At 38.3% G+C, this 18,961-nt stretch overlaps 1 protein-coding gene across 1 annotated transcript; it reads right to left on the reverse strand.

The window, feature by feature from the left end:
• Positions 1–1,717: 1,717 nt before the first annotated feature.
• BUBR1 (BUB1-related (BUB1: budding uninhibited by benzymidazol 1)) lies at positions 1,718–11,268 on the reverse strand. The gene is made up of 11 exons (XM_077354709.1): positions 10,938–11,268; positions 10,788–10,847; positions 9,710–9,854; positions 9,446–9,603; positions 3,895–3,976; positions 3,741–3,807; positions 3,618–3,672; positions 2,891–3,062; positions 2,704–2,786; positions 2,193–2,276; positions 1,718–2,105 (listed from the first exon to the last, which is right to left on the reverse strand). Exons 1-11 carry the CDS (start codon positions 11,126–11,128, stop codon positions 2,042–2,044), a joined length of 1,161 nt encoding a protein of 386 aa, XP_077210824.1. The 5' UTR covers positions 11,129–11,268; the 3' UTR covers positions 1,718–2,041.
• Between the last annotated feature and the right edge of the window lie 7,693 nt (positions 11,269–18,961).

Below are 18,961 nucleotides of genomic sequence, written 5' to 3' on the forward strand. Positions count from 1 at the left end.
CCACTCCACCCGCCCTACCTCCCCTGTCACCACTTGGAAAGACAAAGTTTATGATGAAAAAAAATCGTGGTAGCCAAACGTGCCCTTAATGAAGGAAACTAATAGAGAATCTCATTTCTGTACGGGGAATGATATCCCCCAGGCCGGTTTATGTGAGAATGAGGATAAATTCATCCCTTTTAACATTTTTCTTTACCTTTAAAATTAGGGCACTGATATTTTCCCCCATAAACGGATAGAATCAACCCCCCCCCCCCTAACCGTTTCTGCGAGAGTGGTTCACTGCTTTAGGATAAATTCACCCCTTTAACGTTTTTCTTTTGCCTTTAAAACCTAACGAAAAACGTTACTGTGGGGATTTTATCCATAAGAGGAGGGAAATATCATTTCCCTAAAATTAACGAACACCATTACTTAGGGGGGGGGAGGGATTGTATCCGTCAGAAGGGGGAATATAATTTCCCATCTTTACTTCCTTGATTAGAGAGAAAAACAGTACAAAGCACAGGGCACTTGAAAATTTTACAGCTGACAAGGACTGTTACAAGAATAGTAAATGCCAAAAGCAAACAACGTTAGGAATTGGAAAATCTGTCCCTTTACTCTGACTTCCCTATTTTTTGTGCATCCAAATGAACCCGATTTCTTTGTTTTACACCCATTTACATCTTGAAAGAAACAGAGCCTAATTAGAATCTCTTGTTCTCTAATCGAAATTCGAAACGACCAGAGATCAATGCTAATGATCAATTCTAGGGTCCCACATGGGAACACAGGCGTTCAATTGACATCTTTGAACTTGTAGAGCTTCATGAGGCGATTCATATGACTTGGCTCTGTGCCAAATGGACATTCCATGCATAAGATAAAGAACTAACGAAATCAAAGGATTGTTTTTCTTTACTGGAAGACTAAACAAGGCTTTATAGATGAAGGACTTATCCAATAAAGGTGCTCTCAACGGACCATTTGTCAAATTTTTGATGAAAAATACTCTCTGGCAAATTATCACTTGGAAGGAAAGAAACAATAAAATTTTTGATGGAAAACTCTCTGGCAAATTAATTTTGGAAGTAAAGATCAATCTCAATCATTGGGCAAGAAACAACAAAGCAATAGCAATCCTACCAACCCAAAAAAAATTGAGTGCGATGACATTCACACATATTACCATAATCAAAGTGGGAACCACCCTCTTTAGATACCATAAAGCTAAATTTTGATGGAAGCTCGAAAGAAAATTTTGGCCATGTTGGAGTGGGGGAGTACTCTGTGATCATCATAAAGTAGAGACAAAGGTGTATTCCGGACGAATGGAGACTTGTGACTCAAAAATGAAATAGAAGTAACAACATTTCATGGCGACTAAGGATCTTTTCATCGTCATTGAAAGAGCCACTTTTGGATAGAAATACTTAATCGGTGTTGGAAAATATCATCATCTTTTCGTCACCAATCAAGAACCACTAACTAAATGGCAGATAGCATAGCTTCTCTAGAAGGGTAGAAAGAGATGAACTAATTGAGAGAGATTCATTTTCCGTGTAATTTTGATCCTCCTTTTGGTTTGGTAATACAAGATTTAGGTTATAGTTTGTATAATGGGGCAGCTCCTCCCTTATTTCTATTTTATTTTGCTGCTGATATAAACATTACTGCGACCACTGAAAAAATAAAGGTATATTTAACATGGTTTGGCTGGAACAATGGACAGCGGTCAGATCAACAGATCAGTTTAAATATGCCATAAATTCTCAGTTTTACACACAAGCCATTTTAGCTATTCATCTTATTCCTGCATATTTCCTCACATAAAGTACAAAAACTCAGGCTAGCATAGAAACTAGTATACAACATGAATCAAATACACGAATAAACTTTAAATCTCCAATTGCCTTTTAATTATTCCAGCATAAGAAATGTAGAAAACAAGTCTAACCATAGCATACAACATGAACCAAAGCCATGTAGTTTGACAAGCTTTAAAGAGAAAAGCCAAGAAAGCCAGACTACACACATAGGCTAAATTGATGAAGGGTAATCACCTAGGAAGACTGTTCCGAGGAAAATGGCGTAACGGGTTTTCTTTTAGCAGCTCGGTTTCCCTGCTCAAAGCAACATAACGCTGATTAGTTCATTCAAGAACTCAATATCAATGAGAAAATATAGAATTCTACATGGCTATTGCTTACGTTTTAAGATCTCGATTATCCCCTCGCCTAAGCTGCAGTATTGAAGGCTCCACAGATTCAACAACAGCAACCGTCGATTGTGGTCTGATCCACATAAAGTAGAAAAGTTAAATCAATACAGATAAAGTAAAACATTTAGCCTATTGTCACCCAAGCATTCACTTCAATTAAAAAACTTTTTGCTGTAATCCAGTTTTCAAGTTTTCACAAATTATTTTAGTAAACAAATTTTCAAGTTTCCTAAGTACTCCATTGAGTTTTGGAGTTTTCTGGTACTTGTAAAGTTTCATATCGGTTAAAATAAATTATCACGACAACAGAATAAAAGCCTTAATTGAGTTAATCCACTCATTCAGGATTGACATTTAAGTTTTCAAGGGCTGGGTTAGTCAGGTATCTTGATCGAGTTGAGCTGACTTGGCAAGTCCTTTTGAGTGCTCAATAATTATTTAAATTGTGAGGTATAGCTTGCGTCCACACTAAACACATCAAAGCAACTATATTTACTTACTGTGCACATTCCTCGTCGACAAAGACCTCAATAGAAGAACTGGCAGTTGCTGGTCGTGTTCTAAACCCATGTCTCTGTGGAATCTGACAGCAAAAGCAGATGCAGTAACTTAAAGCTTGAATTGGTTTCCTGCATGAACTAAAGCAGTTAAAATCAAGCAAGAGCAAAAACATTATGAAATTTAAACCTTATTTGATGTCCACTTGGTTGGGATGGCAGTGTTCTCTTTATTTCTCTCAACTTGAGTTCCAAGAGTATGCCAAGATCTCGAGTTGGAATTCATTGGTTCTTGTTGAAGTCTTTTGGTAGATCGTGTGTTCGTGTCATTATAAACAGAAAGTGGAGTATTACTATCAACCCTGCCACAAAAAAGAAGATGAAACATATCACAAATTGCAATCAAGGGACGCGTGCTAACTCAAGATTTAGAAAACGGAAACTTTGGTATTTGTGACTATAGTCTCAAAAGTATCAATGTTAAAACCAAGGTTTTATGGCAAACACAACTAAAACTCAATAAGTGCTTGCATCTCCAAACCTTGTTGACACACAATCCGATCAGCATTTGGCTACGATTTCTGAAGTTAAAAAGTAATGAGGCACGGATTTTGTAATCTGTTGGGTACTTGGTTTTTCTGCCAGGTTTCATACAACCTGATTGACTTTCTTAACCAGAAGTTCTAATAACACAGATGATAGGCTAAAAGTTATAATAACAAAGATGATAGGCTAAAAAGTTATAATAACACAGATAATGCTAATTACCAAAAGGATAGTTATGCTACAAATTCTCTACATACTTATCCCGGAAATTATAATTGGAAAGGCTTTATTAAATATTTAAGAATAGTACACAAAACAGGATGGAAACTAACAAAGTAGTCCACTAATCTTCTGCCTTTCAGAGTCCTCACCTTTGCAGCTTTGCCTTTTTCTTAGCAAGATCAGATCTCTCCGTAGTCAGTTTTCCTGCCACATTGAAGCAACCTAAGTAAATTATAAGTTTTAAGAATGTGAATAGCTATAAAAAGACTTACGAGATTCACTTGCAGTCAAGAGAGTTCCGAATCTTCGAACTGGAGAGTGATTATCTGTTGGCTCATCCTATGAATTACAAACAAACAAAACTGTGAACACGTGCTTTAGTGGCCAATAAAACTAAATGGAGTTTTAAAGCATAAAGAGGCATACATCAGTAGTTTTGCATCTTCCTGTTGAGCGTAAGAGAAATTTCTTGTAAGTAGCTTCGAATTTTTCTTTCGGTTGTGCCTTCCTATGATATGAAAATAGTCACCCGATAACATAAGTTAAAATTGGGAATGCAGGTTTAGAAAGATAGAGTCTTCGTTACACTTACAAGAACTAGCTGGAAATCACAATATAATCCCTAGCAATGTTATAACCTTACATAAGATAAGCTTAGGTGTGAAGGAACTTTCAATCTACAACAGCAAACTAACAATATGTGGTTATCATTAAGCAAGAAACACATCCAGTACTTAGCCTAGCCCTCCTTAATATTGGCATTAATTAGAGTTTCTTTTTAAACAATCATAGGATATTTTGGAGAGTTTTTTTTCTTTTTGTGATTTCTTTAGAATATGAAAGCTCTTTCAGCTGCATTTGATGTTGAAGAGAATATTTTTGGGTAGCCTTTCTCTACTTGGCTACCTATATTCACACACGGATCATATGGGTAGTATGTAGGAATTTTAATTTACTATCCTAATATATTTTGTCTATTAAGTGATGCTTGCATAATATTTTGGTGTCTTCCATCATGCAAACACTTTTGATATTTTGAATGTCACTACTATAGCATCTTAAAAAAGAACACAGAAGAAACACATGTTCTATTCCTTAATTACTCCCATGAACGAAGATCAATAAGAAATACTGAGAAATCAATGCAAATAGGGGCGCCCCACAAGCACCAACAACTCTCCAGCTTCCATAAAAGTTTACAGCCCTGGGGAAAAGAAATAGAAGCAAACAATTAATATTTTGGTGATGTCATTCTGACATCAACAATTGTCTATTTGCAACCTTTTTGAATGCAAATCTGGGGCTCTATGCGGTTTTAAATCATAGAGAACCATTCTGAAATTTTGTTTAATTGATTTTTGGTAAAGCTATGATACAAATAGAAGATTGCATGGCCTTGAAACTTCGGATATTCAGACCTTTGTGGTCTGCTAGAATTGCAGAAGGTTCAAATTGCTAAGAGCATGTTAGAGGGGAAGAATTCCCACATTATTTTCATGAATCTGAACAAGGATTGAATGCTATGAATCGAGAGAGTGGCCGAGTGGGAATCAGAGAGAAAAGGGCGAAAGAGCTAAGAGAAAAGGAATTACCAGTGAGATGGTTCGAAGCAATGATCCAGGAGCTGGAGCTACTAAGTAAGGATGCCGGAGAACTACCCGGCTGGGCAAAGCACGCAGTGACTGGACGGGTGCTCAAGCGAAAACACCGAAACTCATCATAATCAGCCCGTGTGTATCCGTAGCAGGTGCAGGAGCCGAGTCAGATGGAACAGAAGTATCAGGTAGACTGGCAGCAGTGATGTGGGCCGAGCGTGGAGGTCGAAGCTCAGGATGGAGCTAAAAACATATATCAACATGGTGGCCCTCTTCTGACAATGGATACAAAAGGAGCGTCCTCGGCCGCCACCAAGGCCACCACCACCACGGCCACGACCAAATGAGGCACATGAGAGGCCATACTCTGCCAAAGTAGTGTACGGAATAGGGCATCCTCCTGTTCCCACCTATCATAGGTAGGATCAGTAGGAGGAGGAGGATCAAGACAAATGATGTGGGCCTTTCCACCCGAGATAAGTCTCTACTGCAACCTTCCAAGTCACATAATTTGTTCCATGTAATTTGGCAGTGGTCATCTGTGGGAATGAACCATCCACAGAGACAGAAGAAGAAGAAGCCGAAATAGAGGGTGCCGCTCGGACCCCATGGTTCACGCCGGTAGAGGGATTCTCAATAACATGATACATAACTACAAACAATAAGAGATAAATGACAACCCTGACATTGTGGCTTAGAAAACAAATTAAATGAAGAAGAACACGCTAAATGCGGCTCTTACGAGAATAGACACATGAAGTAAAGGTGATGATAGAATGGCAATCTAGTGCATTAGGACACTAGGAAAAATAGAAAAAGTTGCGAAGGAATAGAAAATGGATGATTTAAATGATGGTTAGGGTTAGGGTTTTAAGAACAAGGAAGTAGAATAATGTGGGGGCAGGGTTTTGGAACATGTATTGGGGTACGATAGAGGGTGCGGTATTGATTTGGGTAAGGGAGAGGGAATGCGGCACTAATTTGGGGTTGGAGGGGGTGGCACTATTCACAATATTGTTCACGGGTACTATTCACGGTATTGTTCACGGTACTATTCATGGGTACTGTTCACGGCACTATTTACGGTACTGTTCACGGGTTAGGGTTAGGGTTTGGAAAGGATGGATTCATGGATTTGGGGTAGGGTTAGGGCTTTGGAGTGGAATTGTCGATCTTCAATCCGGAGCTTCGCTCAGATTTATGGCAGAGACGGGGATGGGTTTGTGAGAGAGAGAGAGAGAGAGAGAGAGAGAGAGAGAGGGAGGAGAGAGAGAGGGAGGGAGGAGAGAGGGAGGAGAGGGAAGAGAGGCGGAGATGAGGCGAGGCGGACGTGGTCCCTAGGGCATCGTAACCCTAGGGCTCTAATACCATGTTGGAGTGGAAATGTGAGAAGGAGAAGAGTTGGAGACTTGCTCCCCCTCACTATGATATTTATATTATAAAGACAAGTACAATTACTATATTGCCGGCTTATTACATATATCTAACATAAATATTTTTAGTTTTTTAGAATTTCCCCAAAACTATCCTTGAATTTGTTTGAACATTTGCCCCAATCTATTCCCAAATCCAAACTTTGTAATTACATTTGTTTTCTCCTAGGAGATTGAATCACAGTTTAACAAAGTTACATAACCATGTGAAAGCTATTAGATTTCTAAAAGTCGATTGACATAGACTTAAAATGATAATTTGCAAAAACAGAATCAAAAGCAAAATATTAACTTATACAACATAGTAAAGGGAAAGGCTAGAAACCAATATATGTTCCCAATCCCAACCACTGTTATGTTCCCCCCCCAACCACCACCCAAATAATATTCACAGTAATCAATAATATGCACTAACAGATATTTTTTGTTTCTTTCAAAAGCAATCGTTGAGTATCTTGATTATTTTCAAGATTTTTATTACAGTTTGTGTAGAATGTTGACATTTCCTTGGCTACTTATATTCTGTCATTTTGGGATTAGGGACGGAGTATTTAGGGACTGATGAATAATCTATAATGCCTTCTTATGTTTAGTGATGCTTGCAAAACATCTTGATGTCTTCCATCATGCTAGTACTTACTGACCTTTTGTAAATATCACTTATATGGGATCTTAAAAGAGAAGACAAAGAAGAAATCAATGTGTTCCTCTATTACTCTCATGAATGAATATCACTAACTCAATAAAAAAACTAGCAGTTTAACAGAATTTGCACAACCATGTGAAGGCTATCAGATTTCTAGAAATCAATCAACACAAAGCACAACTGGACTAGTTAGAAATACTGCAAAATTACACTGATGTTTTGTGAAAAAATAAAATAAAAAACTAACTATAAAAAAATATTCAACATATGAAAGGGAAAACAGTAACCTAAATGAAGATTAGGTTACTAACGAAAAATCATAATCCACAATATGGAAACAATTCAATCCTCCAGATGTCAATTTCATATCTGTTATTCTTCGTTGTCCAGTCGGACCAGTCCTTTGCACATGAACAATACTTTTAGAAGTTAAAGAAATTACATATTTGGGAGTGGTTGCAGTTTTCAGCCTTTAATTTCATGGAGGATCTGTTCAAAAACATGTGATTTGGCATCAGACCCAGTTTAAGTAAGTTTTTATTGTCACAAGTAACTGGCTTCTAAAATTTAAAAAAAATCACAAAATTCACCAAGCAATGACCGACAAACCTAAAGTTTATAATAGTGTACTTCTCGTCCTCAAAATTTATATTAATGAGAATCATTATCAATTTATTCTATTCTCATATGTAAAATCAGCATCTGGACAAAAGAGTCTTTATTCAACCCAGAATTGCTTTGATAGGAGAGAGGGCCACATAAATTGGAAGCTTGAGTCCAGGCAAAATTTCTTTGATTGGGACGTTGACAGAATAGCCCAGCTGCTAGATATTCCGGAGCCTGTGTTACATTGGCAAGAATGGTGGTGACAAAGGGTATGGATCAAGAACACATCTGGGACGTTTACTGTCAAATCCTTCTACCATCATATGGTGCCTAGCTCGCTCCCCTCACGCTTGATCAGAGTCTGGAATATCCGTGCATCACCTATAGTTTATGCTTTCGTGTGGACTGATTTTCAGGATAAGATCTTGACGGTTGACCATCTGTGCAGTCAATAGTTCCTGATCGTTGACTATTGCGCTCTTTGCATGGAGGCCAGGTGAAGCAGTCGACCATTTGCTCTTTCATCGAATGTATGGCAGACATGAGTGGAGCTGCTTTCTTGGGAGATTTGGAGTGGATTGGGTGTTCCCTCCCATTTATTACACCTACTAGACAACTGGTATTATATGCCCTGGCCCGTGACAGGAAGGATTCTTTGGAGGGTGGCACTCGTGGACACTATACGGGTTCTTTATAAGGAGACGAATGCTCGCTTATTCAAGAATGCTGTCAAAGGCCCTTTGTTCTCTTACATAAAAACCGCCGCCGCCGCCGCCACCACCACAAGAGTGTAGGTGGCAAAAATTAAATTTTAACCGATCTAGCGTTGAGAACTCCATCCCGGCTAGAGTTGGGGAGCTTCTTTGTGATGAGGATGAGCCGGTTAGATGGAGCTTTCTCAGGTCCCATTGGGTCCAAGGACTCAAATGAGGCTGAGGTGAGGGCGATGTTGTTGGGAATCAGACTCTCTCATAGCAATGTCTTGGGCATATAGTGGAGGCGGATTCTCTTAATGTTATTAGGTTGATGGACAGTAGCCAAGCACACCCTTGGAGATTTGCATCTCTGACTGATGACATCCGGGATCACGTGTAGGGTTCTCAGTTCGGTTTCAGCACATGCGGCATTTCAGCAAATGCCAAGGTGGATCACCTTGCCCGTTCTGGAGTTGCTAGGATGGGTGTGGAGAATTTTTATGAGCTACCCCGTTGATCTTCCCAATGTGTTGGTCCCATTTTTGTTTGTCTCTTTCCTCTATATTACTCCGACCATCTCAGTTGCGGGCTATTCTCCTTTCTCTTTTAATAAAGATTCTTATCATTTCAATAAATAAAAATAAAAAAGGTACTCAGCATCTTGTTTTACTTTAATATATGCCTCTCCTCAAATTATACATATTTTTTTGTTCTGAATCAATATGATTTTTCTTTCAAAATTTTTCTCCTTTTTAGTAACTTTCTTTCTTTTCTTTTTCTTTTTCTTTTTCTTTTTTTGAAATGGCAAATATTTTTCTCCTTTTTAGTAACTTTCTATCAACTTGTTCGACTCTGGAGTCAGCTAATTGGACTCAACCCAAGCATGTAGGTGGGTTGTGATTCATAATACATTTTCAAACAATGCATGGAAGAATTACATCAGCAGAAATATGATAAATGCAGTACAAGTGGTAAAAATGGAAATTTGATTGTGGAGTTCACCTTGCTATGCCAAGATTAAAAATCTCATCAGCTTTTCTCATCTTATTCTTGGATTCCATATGCAAAGCATATGATATGTAATATACAGAATGAGTATGCCCTATTTGATTTTCTTCTAGAAAACTGTAAATAACTTCAGCATCAGCACAATTATCTGCCTGTAATCCAATTTAGAATCAAAAGCAAAATTTAGGAGAATAAATAATTGAATAAAAATTAGTGATAATGGGTTATGGAAATTTATGTGATAATAAGTTAACCCACATATTCCAACCACACTTTGAGGTAACGTAGATCTTCCTTGTAGCGGTCCACATGCCAGAAGGTGCGTACACATTGTTCATAAATCAAAACCAGTCCTGAGCATTCTCCCCCAGATGGGAAATATTCCTGAACCCATTTGATGCACCTAAACAAGAAAGATGTAAATTTTGAATTTAGTAACCAGAAGAAAGCTCCACACAAGTGAGTATAAGATACAAAAGTTGATCTTAACTCTGAATTGTGGTAATCTACAAGACCAATATCCATGTCATAAACTGTAACAATAAACAGACACCTTGTGACAGCTGTCATTCCTAATAAAAAGTTTAGGACGCATTGATGAACGAGCACTTACTTATTACAAAGAAAACATCCTACATATTCTGGCCAACAAAATTCCCATGCGCTTTTCAGGAGGTAAAGAGAGATCAAAATGGTAAACCCCAAAAAGTTTTTTTTTTTTTTTTTTTTATGGGTAAAAGAAAAGTTCGTCTGGTAGTTGTTGATAATATCATATCAACATGCCATTGAGAATCAATGCAAAACCAACAACTTCCAGTCCATTCAAACGAAGAGATGTGAGTGAATGATCCAAATGTCCAGTACATAAACTAAACGTCTCCCTAAACTACAAACGCTACAAATTTCCAAAAAATGGGTTTTGTTAATGAGTGCCCTAGGTGCATTGAAAATGTAAATCTACACATTGCTTGAGAAAAAAGACTCAGAAGCCATGTAAAACTCTTAATTCCTATGTAAATTTATTGTAAATTTACATTTCCAATGCACCTGAGGCACTCGTTAACAAAGCCCTAACTTTGTTAACATAAAAACCTAAACATTCTTCAAATAAGTGACTTTGAGCAAGCAAGAGCTGTATAAATCTCTAACAACTCCACTTCATAAGACTCATGAAGTTTAGTATCAAATAATCAGATCAGAGATAATAGGATATTAAAAAGAGAAACTCACACCAAAAAAACCCCTTCATTTTTCACATAACAAGTTTAGAAAAAAAGAAGAAGAGAGGGGAACAAATCAAAAGCAGAAAATAGAAATCAAACAAGGAAACACTCACTCGATCCATGGCTGGAGCGGATCGTCCCCCTTATACTCATCGATTGCCTCAATCATCCTCCTACAAAGAAAAGTAATAGTTTCAAAAACCCTAGATCTACGAAAAAAGGAATACAAAAAATTGAAAGATACTTGTGCCACAATTACAAACCTGCGATTCTCGAGGAGAGATTTCTTGAGGAGATTGTCGGTCTGAGATTTAAGAGCTTCGTTGAGGTGCGCAACGTTTCGGCCTCTCTTAAGAGGCCTAACGTTCTCTTTGTACAGCTCCCATTCGTTACCCGTCTGTTGCTTTGAGGCAAAAAACTCAGTCTCTGGATCTACTGTTGAAAGATCTTCCATGGCAGATTCTGTTTTCTTCTTCTTCCTGCTTTTGGGGATTTAGAGATTGGGGTTTGAGAGAGAGAGGGGGAGAGATTCAAATTTCAAATCAGTGTCGGATCCCGCTTGTGTTAGCTTTTATTGGGTCGGCTTGGGATCTGGAATATACACGAACGTCACGATCCGCTCGGAACCTAATTGGCCTATAGACTAGGAGGATATATGAATATGATGGACCTTTCTTGAAGTTAGTTCGGATTCGGACTGTCCACTAGTGAGTCCAGAATCCAATAATAAAGTACAAGCTATTTTAACACCCTTCCTGTTTATCACAGCCTTACTTTCATGCTACACACAATTTTAATTAGGGCTGCAAACCCGTCCCGCATCGACCCGACCAGAAAATAATGTGGGTCCGGTTTAGAAATCATGGATCTTGGGTAGGGTCGGGTTTTGGAAAACCTGACTCAATCTTGGATAGGGGCATGGTTTTAAATTTCGACCGAAATCCAAAATTTCGGTGGAGACCGACACCGAAACTACCAATAATCGAAACGGTCATTTATTTCGACCGATATTTCGAAATTCCGGTCGAAATTTCGGTTTTCCCGAAATTTGACCCAAAAAATCTGTTTTCTTTTTAATTAATTTAATATTTAACCGAAATTACTGAAATTTAATATTGAATAAAATATGGGTTTCAATTTTTGTACCAGATTTCGACCAAAATTTCAAGGTCCGATACCGGTACCGAAACCGAAATTTTAAACCTTGGATAGGGGTGGGTTTAGAAGAAAAAAAACTTGAAACCTGACCCAACTTATATTGGTGTACTGTGACTTTCTTAAATATCTGTTGAATAACATAGCAAGTTATTTTCCAATATATTGATACGATTGATTTCATTGAGGTGATCATATCTGTTATGCGAAAATATAATGTCCTTGTTGGTTTTGTTCTTTTGTGGCTTACTTTACGTGCTTGATGTCTCCTACCCAATTTTAAATCTCCCTCCAAACTCTGTAACTCATGTGGGAATCATTAGTCCCACATTGGAAGTTTGAGAGGAGGAGATGTGTTCTTTAACCCTTATCTCAAGCGCTTCTACATTTTTTCCTTTGTGGAGAATGAAAATATGGAAGAAAAAAAAATCGAGAATGGAGATCCGCGGCATGTTTTGTTTGTTTCTCCAAATGTTCATCGAAATGCCACTTGTGGCACTAATTTTTTGAAATGAGTCAGAGTTGCTCCGTGTAATTATGTTACGCCAGCTCTGGAGTAAAAAAACAAAGAATGTGAAGCATTGAAAAACACTGCCTAATCTGCTACCTTCTCTTAAACCATTATTTCCTTCATGGATGGAAACACCTTATTTTTTGGCCATTTCTATCTATCTCCTTAGTCATGCCAAGTGGCTTCAGCTCACAGCCTCTCTAGTTGTCTCTCACCACTTCGGCCTTGTCTGGAAGCCAAGATTTTTTATTTTTTTTCATGATAAATTAGTGTCTCAAGTGGTGAGAGGGGGTAGGACGGGTGTGAGAACCGGACAAATTTGAGAGGGCATGATTAGCATGAGAAGTGTCTAAAAATCAGGAAAAAGTCAATCGTATTTTTGTTTCCTGATACTAGATTTCTGATTTTTTATTTCCTGAGCCACTTCACCCACCCTACCCCTCTCTCACCACTTGGAGACGCTAGCTTATCATGAAAAAAAATTACGGTAGCCAAACGTATCCTTGATAAATTATAATTTCATGGAAAAAAATACATGGCGAAACATGGAGCTAAAGTGTAAAGATTCAAAGTACAAAATGTCTCCAATATTCTTTTCAATAAACAGGATTTACTAGGGTTGTTGTCTCCATTCATGAGGTGGCTGGTCTTACATGCGACAGACCGGCTGCGAAATGCCTTTCGCGATGAACCCTAGTAATTCCCTCAATAAACACATCCAAACCAAGGCTCATGGACAGATTGTTAACTTACAGGGTCCAAACAGGAATGGATGCATTGGACCACGAACGTGTTGGTCACCTCATGATGTTCTACAAGATCAATGGTCCTGATTTTACCTTCATACCCCTTACCAGACCTACAAATGGGCTTTTAGGGGAGGTCATTTTCTGGTATAAAATGTGGGGTCACGTGAGTAGCGCATGCCCACGAAGTAGAAAGGTAGCAGGTCCCATCTTGATGTTGCCACCCTCCTCATGGTTGTCTTAAGCTATTTCATGGGTACGAAGCACATATCCCATTCGTGAAATGTTTATCAATTTTTAATTAAAGGGTCTAGGCCAAATGCGTGGGGACAATCTACAATACTCTCCGATTTAATATAAAAGGGTCAACCCAATGCTAGGCAATTTCGCCCCCAATTCTTCCAAATAGTCATAAGTAAGTGCTAGAGGGGGTGCCCGGTGAAGAAAAGGGAACGAATATATCACTTTCCTAGAAAGCTAGTCGGGGGAGGGGTGAAAATATCATTCCGCTCATCAGTCTCAGTATTATAATGCTCGCAGTTGTTTGGGTGTCGCATCCGACAGCTCTTTTGCTTGCAATTTGCAAATGTCGTACAAATTCACAAAAGACACTTTTTTCAATTTACATTTAGGTCAGTGACAAATTCACCCCCTTCTATTACCATATTCACCCCTTATTTTTCAAAATGAACTTTACAGCCCACATTATAGGATGATCCAAACCGTCCATCTGATGGGCCACGGTCTAAATAAGTTGTGCCCAAAAAATCATTTCCATAGGATGATCCTAGCCCTCTGATCTATAGAGGTTTGATTATATGGAGTTTCTTTACAGAGTGTCTAGTCTCATATGACTTTTTGGCAAATATGAAATTTGTACACTTTAGCAATAACTTTTCGGAAAATGATATCAGCACAACAATATTTTGATATTTTCGCAAACCATACTGTGTTTTTGTATTTAAAGAGCTGTCAAAAGGTTATTACGTTTCCCAGAAAGCTCTCACAATCCAGTTGAAGAAGAAAAGACATCTGGGTTTGTGTAGATATCAAAATATGGTTGTGTTGATAACATTTCACTAATTTTTTGAAATAAGGGACAAATTGGCAAAAATCCCTTTCTTCGATTGATATCGGGAAATGATATTTGCGCTAAGGTGTTTTGATAAACAAGCGCTCAACTTGTTTGTCGTGTAGTATTTATAGGAATTTCAGAGGACAAACAAGTGGAGCGCTTGTTTATCGAAACACCTTGGCGCAGATATCATTTCCCTCCTTGATGTACTGGATAATCTAAAACAAGAAAAGAAAGAATTCAATTGATATATTGGATAGTCTAAAACAAAAAAAGAAAGAAGGAAAATAGAGGCAGATAAATGATGAGTCATCTTTTTGCTTGCAATGACTAGTGTTGGCCTCATTACAATAATTCCCAGTTGTGTGATAAAGACTGCCAACCACGCCTTGTTTTCCACCACCCACCAACTCCTCATGTGGCATTCCATCCCGCCATGTCACTTTCTTCTTCCATCTGCGAAACTTCTCACCTCACCAATTTTTTATAGAAAAATGCTAAAATGACTCTCGCTACTTGGCTCTTTTCTAACAGCCACTTTTGGCCCCTTGGATGATCTAATCCGCAACCAAAAGTCTGACTAATCACCGTTGAAACCGCTTGGATGATCTTAGATCCTTGATCCATCCAGCCTTGTTTAGGGTTCCGATAAGAATAGTTAAATCTTTCATTTTTTTTTTCTTTATTTTTGCAGTTTTTTAACCTAGATTTTATTTACGAACCTAATAAGAAAAGGGAAGTGATTCCGCCCCTTTTGATTACTTGGACACCCATCAACAGTGTACGTGGCAATCAATCAGCCCATTGAATCCTTCCGACGTGAAGTATATGAGCCCCTTTGCAGTCATTGATACACCGCTGCTAGGTGTCCCAAATAATCTAAAGGGGCGGATATGTCACTTCCCTAAGAAAATATAAATTACAAGAGGAGGACATACAACTTTGCATCTGACCCATCACAGTACAAGAAGAGAATAAAAGAAAGGAAAGCCCACTATACAAGAAAAAGCTCAATTTTTTTATTTTTTTTTGGTAGTTCTTTGCCTTAAAGATTGTCATTTGACATGGGATGATGTCGCCTGTGCAAGATCAATGATTTTTATCATGCCCCGTGTGGGACACCGAATTTTATTGTTATTTTTTATCATATCTGCTTGTTCTCTTCATTTATTTCCACATGTTTGAGTATGGTGATGACCGGAGACCCCATCAACAAACCTAAAAGGATAGACATGTGCACCAAAAGACTTGAGATTGATTACCATGTTGGAATCACGATGGTAATTCTAAATTTTAGCATTTGCGTATTCATGAAATGTTCATTTTATTGACTTTTCCTTGTTTGTTTAAAAGAAAAGACACAGTATGATTCAGTGTACGCTTTTCTTTGAGAATTTCAAATTCAATTTTGATAATTTCCTCCCTCTTTAGCTATTTGGGAAGAAATCTTGTCCCACATTGGAAAATGAGAACGGATGGAGGCAGTATAAGTAACATTGTTGGTTTCTTGAAATGAGAAATTATATGGTGTCCGACCGTCAAGTCCCATGAAGGTGGTACGATGGAAGTACCATCCTTGATATTTGATCCAACATCAGCCTCTTAAAAAGTGCGCTGCAGTTATATCAAATATCAAAGGGCGCTGCTGTTGGATCAAATATCAGGGTGCTACCGCTTTGACGGTACTTGACGGTCGGGCACCATATAAAAACTCTCTTGAAAGTGGGCATTCCCATGAGGAAAACTATGGAGACCTTGGGAAAATCTTTATCATATGCGTGTGAGCAGAGCTATGTTGGGACGTGGCGTGTGAGATTGCTTTATATTTTTTCCTTATTATTATTTATATTTTTATTTGCTTTTTTTTTAACTATTTTATGATATTGTGGTTCATCATTTACTGTGGAAAATGATTCGGTGGAAAACTCGGCTTTACCATGTTAATTGCGATTGTGCGTTTTATTTTATTGCGAAAAGTAGCTTTTCATGGTAAAAAAGCCAGTTAACCATGTAAAAGAGGTTCTAAATACAATTATATAAACCATTTTCATTTTTAATGCGACTTTGCTGTTCAAGTTCATTTATCATGTTAGTTTTTTTTATTAAGAACCATTTAAGAAACATTTTAACGCATGATTAACAAAACATTTCATTAAAATCATGTCCTTTCCTTTCCTTAAATTAGAGGTGTGAATACAAAAGGTATTCAGATAAAAAAAGAGAGCAAATAAATTGTTTCTAGTTTTCTCTATGGTTTTTTGTTTTTGTTTTTGGTTTTTTTTTTTTTTTTCATAAATTTTTCCTCTACTAAAGGCTAGTGGCAAAATACACGAGTTCTAAAGGCATCCAAGCTTCGTGAGTTGAGGGCGAGATTTGCCTTAAAGACAACCAATATAGATTTGTGCCTCAACTCATTAAATCACTCATTCTTATTCCATTATTTACACTTCATTCCATGCTAATATACTATGACTATAATCAGTTTCAGTATATCTCTAAGAGAAAGAGCCCTTTGGGAGAGCCCTTTCAACTCAATAAATCACTCATTCTTATTCCATTATTTATGCTAATGGTGATGTGCAGCCAATGGGAGAGCCGTTTCACCTCTTTTTTGAAAGGGCTCCCTTCCGTCTAGAATTCCTCTATTTCTAGACATTACTTTAATAATTTTCAGTATCACATTATTGCATGATTTAGTAATGCTTCTGTGGGTTCAATCTCTAGAAATTAAGAAGGAGTTTGCTAAGGTACATTGCTTTTACTTTCGCGGCTGGTCTGTTGCATGTCAGACTTGTGTCTCCATTCACGAGGTGGATGGTCTGACCGACCAGCCGCGAAAGCCTTTTGTGATGGACGCTAGCAATTCCCAATTAAGAAACAAGTTAATAAACTTAATAATCGATCCTAACTTGGTTTTGGTCTTCCACGATAGTAACAAAAAGGTGTATTGTGGCCGTTCAATATGAAGAGATTGTTTTTTTGAGACCCCTCGAGACGTGACGTATCAAAACGGAAACATTAAATAAGTCGACTTCCGAGTTTATCTAAACGTGCGCAAAAGGACAAGAGAAGAGAGTTTCCTCTCCGAGGCTAAAACCATGTGTACAATCAATTGACCAAAGTACCCTTAATGTTGGGGTAAATGTCTATAATACCTAGTGATCCCCACTAGCCACTAAGTCGGATGCCACCTACGCTTACTAGATTATACTTGCGTAGTCAATACCGCCTAGGAGAAAAGTCGACCCAAAAAATGTTCCGCTGACCACTAGAAATTCACCCCGATTCACTCCATATTTTTCAAAATGGACTGTAAAGCCCACACCATAGAATGATCCAAACCGTCCATTTGATAGGGCATAACGTAAATAAGTTGTGACCCAGAAATCATTTGCATAGGATGATCCTAGCTCTTTGATCTATAGAGAAATTCCATAGTCAAACCTCTGTAGATCGGAGGGCTAGGATCATCATATGAGAATGATTTTTGGGGCACAACCTATTTACAGTGTGGCCCATCAAATGGACAGGTTGGATCATTAAATGGTGTTGGCTGTGGAGTCCATTTTGAAAAAAAAGGGGGTGAATTTATCACGGACCAATCTAAAAATCTGATGACATTGCTAGCTAAGGTTAATTATGATGGCATTAATTAGAATATTTATCCTGAAATAAGGGTATTTTGGTCTTTATAAACAACAATATATAGAGCGCGAGTTGCAAAGAGAGTGGGTTTCTTTCTACAGCTGTTTTGATATTTTAAGACTCTGTAAAAGGGTTATAAATACTCATCTCTATCTTCTAGTTTTTTTTTTTGAAAAGGGTAAGCTGGGGTTAGGCAGACCCCGACCAGATATATTGAAAGAAATGGAGATTACAAAGATAGAGCAAGAGCGCACCCAAGCCACAAGCGACCGGGAAACAAGAACAGACTAAGTGCAAAGCAGCACGGACAAAAACAAATCAAGAACAACGGCCAAAAACCAACAAGCAAGCAACAACTAAGTGAAACAGAATTTCAAAGCCCAACAGCAAACAGAGGGGACACGAACCCAAAAGCAAGAGGTCCAGACCCCACTTAGGACTTGTAAGATCCGGGGATGAGCCCTTTGAAGGGGATTCTTTGGCCTGGCAGAGAAGGGGGTGGTGGTGAAGCTTTTCCTTTCTTCTTTGAAATGGTTTGCCAAGATCCTCCCTCAGATGTGGAGGGAGAGGAGACAATGCCCTTACCTGGGTCTTCTTTTGAGAGGCATGCCAATGAATCCTTCCCATCAAAAACCTCTTCCGAATTTGCTAAGGACGCATAACTGTTAACTTGGGCAAATTCTTCATTTCGAGCTGAAAGGATATTGTCTTTGAGAACTTTAGACCCAATCATAGGATCAGATTCAGGAAGAGCTGGAATTATGGGACTACTCCGTACACCCTCAACAACTCTGGAAACAGGTCTCCATTCCTTCCTAGAATGGGTTGGAATGGAAACAGGGCAATCTTCCAAGCAATGACTAAAATCCCAACAATTTGTGCAAGCCTTCGGCTTCCAATCATAAAGTATGGGTTGGATAATTTCTTTGGAGGAGGTTTTGAGAGTGATAGAGGATGGGAGGACTTGTTTAGCACTGATTTGAATGCACATTCTGGCGTAATTAAGCCGAGTAGCTTCTGCTGTTTGGGTATCCATGTACAGAGGTTTACCTATCAAACTAGCGATTCTACTTAGACAATGCTGGGACCAAAACTTTAGATGAAGCCCCGGGAGCCTTACCCAAATGGGAATGTCAGGAAGTTGCTTCTTATGCA

The sequence above is a fragment of the Tasmannia lanceolata genome, unplaced genomic scaffold (assembly GCF_043159265.1).
Source record: "Tasmannia lanceolata isolate RefF3 unplaced genomic scaffold, GAP_Taslan_0.1 ptg000015l, whole genome shotgun sequence".
NCBI lineage: Eukaryota > Viridiplantae > Streptophyta > Magnoliopsida > Canellales > Winteraceae > Tasmannia > Tasmannia lanceolata.

Coding starts and splice junctions, on each gene's coding strand:
- BUBR1 (XM_077354709.1), bottom strand. CDS start 11,128: ATGGAAGATCTTTCAACAGTAGATCCAGAGACTGAGTTTTTTGCCTCA. Junction 9,855..10,787: donor CCGCTCCAGCCATGGATCGA/GTGAGTGTTTCC, acceptor TTTCTTGTTTAG/GTGCATCAAATGGGTTCAGG. Junction 9,604..9,709: donor TCAAAGTGTGGTTGGAATAT/GTGGGTTAACTT, acceptor ATTGGATTACAG/GCAGATAATTGTGCTGATGC.